Here is a 7,399-nt window from a genome sequence, read left to right on the forward strand (position 1 = left end):
AACTGTATATAATTTTTTATAACCAATTTCGCTGGGTTATCACCCTGCTTAAGAATGTAGTATTTTAATATGAATTGTTTGTTAAAATGCTGAACGTGAGCTCACATTTATGTCACGTAAACATTAGTTACAAAAATGTTTACTAGAAAAAATTAACAACAACAAAAACTGAAGACAACTAAAAACTATAATATTTAATATTAAATGTGTTTGTGTATGTTTCAGTCTGTAGTTTACAAAATTGTATTAAAAGAGTATATCTGTCAAAGATCAACGAAGATCGAGAGAGTCTAAGTAACATTTACTATTATCTGTACTAAAAATAGCTAATCTATAGTCCAGTCTACTCTATAGTCTAGTCTATAGTCTAGTCTATATCTAGTCTATAGTCTAGTCATAGTCTAGTCTATAGTCTGGTCTATAGTCTGGTCTATAGTCTAGTCTATAGTCTAGTCTATAGTCTAGTCTATAGTCTAGTCCTATGTCTAGTCTATAGTCTAGTCTATAGTCTAGTCTATAGTCTAGTCTATAGTCTAGTCTATAGTCTAGTCTATAGTCTGGTCTATAGTCTAGTCTATAGTCTAGTCTATAGTCTAGTCTATAGTCTAGTCTATAGTCTAGTCTATAGTCTAGTCTATAGTCTCGTCTATAGTCTAGTCTATAGTCTAGTCTATAGTCTAGTCTATAGTCTAGGTCTATAGTCTAGTCTATAGTCTAGTCTATAGTCTAGTCTATAGTCTAGTCTATAGTCTAGTCTATAGTCTAGTCTATAGTCTAGTCTATAGTCTAGTCTAGTCTAGTCTATAGTCTAGAGTATAGTCTAGAGTATAGTCTAGTCTATAGTCTAGTCTATAGTCTAGTCTATAGTCTAGTCTATAGTCTAGTCTATAGTCTAGTCTATAGTCTAGTCTATAGTCTAGTCTATAGTCTAGTCTATAGTCTAGTCTATAGTCTAGTCTATAGTCTAGTCTATAGTCTAGTCTATAGTCTAGTCTATAGTCTAGTCTATAGTCTAGTCTATAGTCTAGTCTATAGTCTAGTCTATAGTCTAGTCTATAGTCTAGTCTATAGTCTAGTCTATAGTCTAGTCTATAGTCTAGTCTATAGTCTAGTCTATAGTCTAGTCTATAGTCTGGTCTATAGTCTAGTCTATAGTCTAGTCTATAGTCTAGTCTATAGTCTAGTCTATAGTCTAGTCTATAGTCTCGTCTATAGTCTAGTCTATAGTCTAGTCTATAGTCTAGTCTATAGTCTAGTCTATAGTCTAGTCTATTGTCTAGTCTATAGTCTAGTCTATAGTCTAGTCTATAGTCTAGTCTATAGTCTAGTCTATAGTCTAGTCTATAGTCTAGTCTATAGTCTAGTCTATAGTCTAGTCTATAGTCTAGTCTATAGTCTAGTCTATAGTCTAGTCTATAGTCTAGTCTATAGTCTAGTCTATAGTCTAGTCTATAGTCTAGTCTATAGTCTAGTCTATAGTCTAGTCTATAGTCTAGTCTATAGTCTAGTCTATAGTCTAGTCTATAGTCTAGTCTATAGTCTAGTCTATAGTCTAGTCTATTGTCTAGTCTATAGTCTAGTCTATAGTCTAGTCTATAGTCTAGTCTATAGTCTAGTCTATAGTCTAGTCTATAGTCTAGTCTATAGTCTAGTCTATAGTCTAGTCTATAGTCTAGTCTATAGTCTAGTCTATAGTCTAGTCTATAGTCTAGTCTATAGTCTAGTCTATAGTCTAGTCTATAGTCTAGTCTATAGTCTAGTCTATAGTCTAGTCTATAGTCTAGTCTATAGTCTAGTCTAGTCTATAGTCTAGTCTAGTCTAGTGTATAGTCTAGTCTATAGTCTAGTCTATAGTCTAGTCTATAGTCTAGTCTATAGTCTAGTCTATAGTCTAGTCTAGTCTAGTCTATAGTCTAGAGTATAGTCTAGTCTATAGTCTAGTCTATAGTCTAGTCTATAGTCTAGTCTATAGTCTAGTCTATAGTCTAGTCTATAGTCTAGTCTATAGTCTAGTCTATAGTCTAGTCTATAGTCTAGTCTATAGTCTAGTCTATAGTCTAGTCTATAGTCTAGTCTATTGTCTAGTCTATAGTCTAGTCTATAGTCTAGTCTATAGTCTAGTCTATAGTCTAGTCTATAGTCTAGTCTATAGTCTAGTCTATAGTCTAGTCTATAGTCTAGTCTATAGTCTAGTCTATAGTCTAGTCTATAGTCTAGTCTATAGTCTAGTCTATAGTCTAGTCTATAGTCTAGTCTATAGTCTAGTCTATAGTCTAGTCTGTAGTCTGGTCTATAGTCTAGTCTATAGTCTAGTCTATAGTTAGTCTATAGTCTAGTCTAGTCTAAGTCTATTCTATGTCTAGTCTATGTCTAGTCTATAGTCTAGTCTATAGTCTAGTCTATAGTCTAGTCTATAGTCTAGTCTATAGTCTAGTCTATTCTAGTCTTAGTCTAGTCTATAGTCTAGTCTATAGTCTAGTCTATAGTCTAGTCTATAGTCTAGTCTATAGTCTAGTCTATAGTCTAGTCTATAGTCTAGTCTATAGTCTAGTCTATAGTCTAGTCTCTAGTCTAGTCTATAGTCTAGTCTATAGGTCTAGTCTATAGTCTAGTCTATAGTCTAGTCTATAGTCTAGTCTATAGTCTAGTCTATAGTCTAGTCTATAGTCTAGTCTATAGTCTAGTCTATAGTCTAGTCTATAGTCTAGTCTATAGTCTAGTCTATTAGTCCTAGTCTAGTCTATAGTCTAGTCTATAGTCTAGTCTATAGTCTAGTCTATAGTCAGTCTAGTCTAGCTATAGTCTAGTCTATAGTCTAGTCTATAGTCTAGTCTATAGTCTAGTCTATAGTCTAGTCTATAGTCTAGTCTATAGTCTAGTCTATAGTCTAGTCTATAGTCTAGTCTATAGTCTAGTCTATAGTCTAGTCTATAGTCTAGTCTATAGTCTAGTCTAGTCTAGTGATAGTCTAGTCTATAGTCTAGTCTATAGTCTACTCTATAGTCTAGTCTATAGTCTAGTCTATAGTCTAGTCCTATAGTCCTAGTCTATAGTCTAGTCTATAGTCTAGTCTATAGGTCTAGTCTATAGTCTAGTCTATAGTCTAGTCTATAGTCTAGTCTATAGTCTAGTCTATAGTCTAGTCTATAGTCTAGTCTATAGTCTAGTCTATAGTCGAATTTATATTTTAATCTATATTCTTGTCTATAATCTAGTCTTAGGTCTGGACTCTAGTCTATAAGAAATTTAAATGCATTTTTAGTCTTTTTTTAGTTTTTATTTTGCTGCCTACTTTTTGGGATATAAGAATAGCAATTAAATTTATTATTTAATTTAAATTTAATTTTAAATTATACGTTACAAACATACTTTTACAACTATAAATTACTCATTCATTATTGTCAAGTGCACGCATACACATTTACAAAACTTTAATAAACATCAACATGTCTTTGACATTTAAATTTAGTATATAAAAGTTTAAATGTATTTAGTAGAGAAAGAAAGAGGGAGAGAAACGGCTAGAGAATTAAATGTCTGTTGGTATATTTTAATAAATTAATTTGTGAAAATATTATTGTAGAATTAATTTCCTTTCATTACTGCAAAATTCATGTGAAAAGCATGTGTGTTTAAACTGGCTGTAGAAAAGCAGAGTATTAAAATAGTCAAAACTTTAAAACAAAATTTAAAAATTATAAATATAGCATGGAAGATGTTAACACTCATTTAAGTAACTGTACTTTTAACAACCTTTTGTTCATACTAACTGCAACAATTTATTTATTAGCACACGTATAAATATTAATAACTTCAAATAAATACTAGAGCCAAAGACAGCCAAACCGACCATTAACTGCCTGGACTGCCACTCAGGCATGCAATCAAACCAAAATTTATACAAACACAACAACAACTACCAACAGAGGCAAGACAAGTAACTAAAATTTGTTTAATATTACAACGTGCCATTGCAGTTACTTGCAACAACAACAACAACAAGAATAATTCTTACAAAACCAGACCCTGTTGAACACATTAAACGGAAATGTCAAATCACAAATATTTATTGAAAAAGACACTGGTGCGCACTGTTGCAGTTATTGTTTGTTTGAAGAAGACAACATGTTTCAGTTGTAAGTCATTCAATCCCTAAAGTGTATGTGTGTGTGTGTTTGAATGAGGCTCGTTTTCATCTTCATGTAATATTTTACTTAGTATTCAAGGAGCAGCAGTCACAATTGCAACAAAAATGTAAATTTGTAATTGTATACTCAAACATCAAATTCATAACTCTCTGCCATCACCATGTGCAGTTGTAAATTATTACTGGGAACTTCTTGCCATTATTTTGCTAAAAAGAAGGTGCTTTTTGGTGGTTTCCAGGAAAAAGGTAGTTTTTGGCGGAAATGTGTTCCAAAAAACGGAATGTGCCGATTTGAGTGATAGTAGTAGTAGTAGCTCCGATTATAGGCCAGACCATTGTCCAAACTATAGACTAGGCAGTACAGTAGACCAGACTATATACTAGACTAAAGACTGGAGTATAGAGTAGATTGTAGAATGGACTATAGACTAGAATAGACTATATCTATATCTACACTATAGACTAGATTATAGAGTAGACTATAGACTAGTCTATAGACTAGACTATAGACTAGACTATAGACTAGACTATAGACTAGACTATAGACTAGACTATAGACTAGACTATAGACTAGACTAAAGACTAGACTATAGACTAGACTATAGACTAGACTATAGACTAGACTATGGACTAGACTATAGACTAGACTATAGACTAGACTATAGACTAGACTATAGACTAGACTATAGACTAGACTATAGACTAGACTATAGACTAGACTATAGACTAGACTATAGACTAGACTAGACTATAGACTAGACTATAGACTAGACTATAGACTAGACTATAGACTAGACTATAGACTAGACTATAGACTAGACTATAGACTAGACTATAGAATAGTCTATAGACTAGACTATAGACTAGACTATTGACTAGACTATAGACTAGACTATAGACTAGACTATAGACTGCAATGTAGACTAGCCTATAGAATAGACTATAGACTACACTATAGACTAGCCTATAGACTAGAATATGGTCCAGACTATAGTTAGGCTACAGTCGCGAATATATTCTAGACTTTGGTCCAGACTATAGACTAGACTGTGTTCCAGACTATAGACTAAACTATGGTCCAGACCTTAGACTAGACTGTGGTCCAGAATATGGACTACACTGTACTCCCGACTAGACTATAATATATTGCGTACTATAGTCCTAGATATAATCCGAACTATGGTCTCAACTCTTCTGCAGGCTAAAGTCCAGTCCAGTCCAGATTTAAAACTTTTTGTATGCCTTTAATTATTTTAGCTTAATTTGAAGATGTTTTCTTGTGAAACAGTTTTAAGCCGAAAATTAGAAACTTTGATCCTAATTTATTCTCTTGTTTCTTTTTAATTTTAGCTAAAACACCAAAGTCATGCAAGTCCACTATAAAGATACTTAAAACGCCGCCTTAAAAGAACATAAACTCTAGACAAAACTAAAACTTCCTGCCCTCTTTCTTCTATCAAATCTAAAATCAAACCAAAAAAACCACCTAAATGTCCGACGAAGTGCCTTCGGGAAGACTGTCACAGATCTTTGATCCGTTAACCAATCTACAACAACAACCCTCCACTACACACTACCAGCAACAATTGGCTATAAATCGTAGACGTTCTGCCTCTTCTTCACCCTCACCCTCTACGTCGGGTCGAGCGACACCAGCTTCTTTGGGTGGTGGCAGTAATGGCAGTGGAGCTAGCAGTAGTACTAGTTCACATTTTCAACATTATCAGCAGCACCAGCAGCAAAACTATCAGTATTTAACACAAACACATAATTATTTTCATGTGCGTGCACATGATGTGGGGGAGAGAGAGGTAGGAGTTGGTGCTGGTGGAGGTGGTTTTGGTGTGGGTCATGGTGTTCACAATTATTTGCATACTTTTCCCTCTACCCATACTCCTAGCCATCTGCAGCAGCAACATTTAATGCAACAGCAATATCATCACTATCAGCAGCATAATGCGGCTCCTATGATGCCTTCATCCTATTTGCAACATACACAACAGCAGCAGCATTCATTACCTCCTCAGTTATATGCCACCTCTCAGTCCTTAACCGCTTCTCCTTTATTAACTAAAAGAGCTATATCGTTTAGTGGTCAAATCCCTTTAAATAGACAACAAATGGATAATCTTAATGTGTCGGCTGCGGGTCATAAACAACATCAGCATATACAGCAAACGGCACAATCTACCCCTAATAGTCCACGTTTAATGCCTCGAAGGCAAGCTAAGCCTCCTCCCATACCCGCTAAACCGACAAGTATACCGAGTACTTCATCTACGACTAGTTCCAGTAGTAATAAGTCTAATCAAAAAGAGGGTAATGGAGTTATAAATCCAGTTTCCTCATTGGATGGGGCAGATGCTCCTTGGCCACATTTTTCCTCTTTAACGGATTATTTGGATGTACATCAGGTTAATAATTATGCTCAGCCAGTGCCAGAGGTTAGTTTTTTGCGTGCAAAGAGAAGAAGAAAATGGATTTTTAATACATTTTCGTTTTAGATCAATTGGCAAGAACGTTGTTTGGAATTACAATTGGAGCTGCATCGTTCCAAGAATCAAGCGGGACGTATACGTGATATGTTAAGAGAAAAGGTAAGTGCTAAAAGTTAATTTATGATATTTTTAAAGAAATTGCAAAATTTTTATTAAAATAAATAATTTTATATTGACTTACAAAGCTTATAGCTTTAAAATCAGGGACTGCTTTTAATATTAAAGTTTATGGTAGGAATCCTACAGGTCTTAAGATTTGATACCTTTTTACAGTTTTCTATTAGCTCTTATAGTTTAAAAGTTATGAAGGTTTTTGTCCTTAAAACTCTGAATTAATATTAATCATACGTACTGTTATTCAAAAATTTTAAAATCTCTATAACTCTGGCTAGAGGAGAGCGATTGAAAAATTTCAAATGCCATTTAAAAGCTAAATAACTAAAGTTTTTAATAAAATATAATATAATATTTTTAAAATTTTTTGAACACAAACTACAACAATTTTTGGTTAAAACAAAACAAACTGCAAACTTTTTCTGGGTTTTTTTTTAAACACTTTGTTTTTAATATTTTGTTTAAACTTTCTGCATTCAGTCTAAATATTGTTGGCTGCCACACAGTAGAACAGGAAAAAAACTTCTTCAAAACTTTTGTTGCATATAACATATTTAAATAAAACATAAATCCTTTGTTGCTACAACATGAGAGGAGCTGTAGCAGCAAAAATAAATGTTGAAATATATTTATTTAAATA

At 33.4% G+C, this 7,399-nt stretch overlaps 1 protein-coding gene across 1 annotated transcript; it reads left to right on the forward strand.

The window, feature by feature from the left end:
* The first annotated feature begins 5,487 nt into the window (after positions 1–5,487).
* On the forward strand, positions 5,488–6,779 carry LOC119612612 (G-box-binding factor-like). The gene is made up of 2 exons (XM_037968422.1): positions 5,488–6,591; positions 6,652–6,779. The coding sequence occupies exons 1-2, from the start codon at positions 5,638–5,640 to the stop codon at positions 6,760–6,762; spliced, it is 1,065 nt and encodes a 354-aa protein (XP_037824350.1). The 5' UTR covers positions 5,488–5,637; the 3' UTR covers positions 6,763–6,779.
* Positions 6,780–7,399: the final 620 nt, after the last annotated feature.

The sequence above is a fragment of the Lucilia sericata genome, unplaced genomic scaffold (assembly GCF_015586225.1).
Source record: "Lucilia sericata isolate MDLA Ls3-8-SP2 unplaced genomic scaffold, ASM1558622v1 Contig001762F_arrow, whole genome shotgun sequence".
NCBI lineage: Eukaryota > Metazoa > Arthropoda > Insecta > Diptera > Calliphoridae > Lucilia > Lucilia sericata.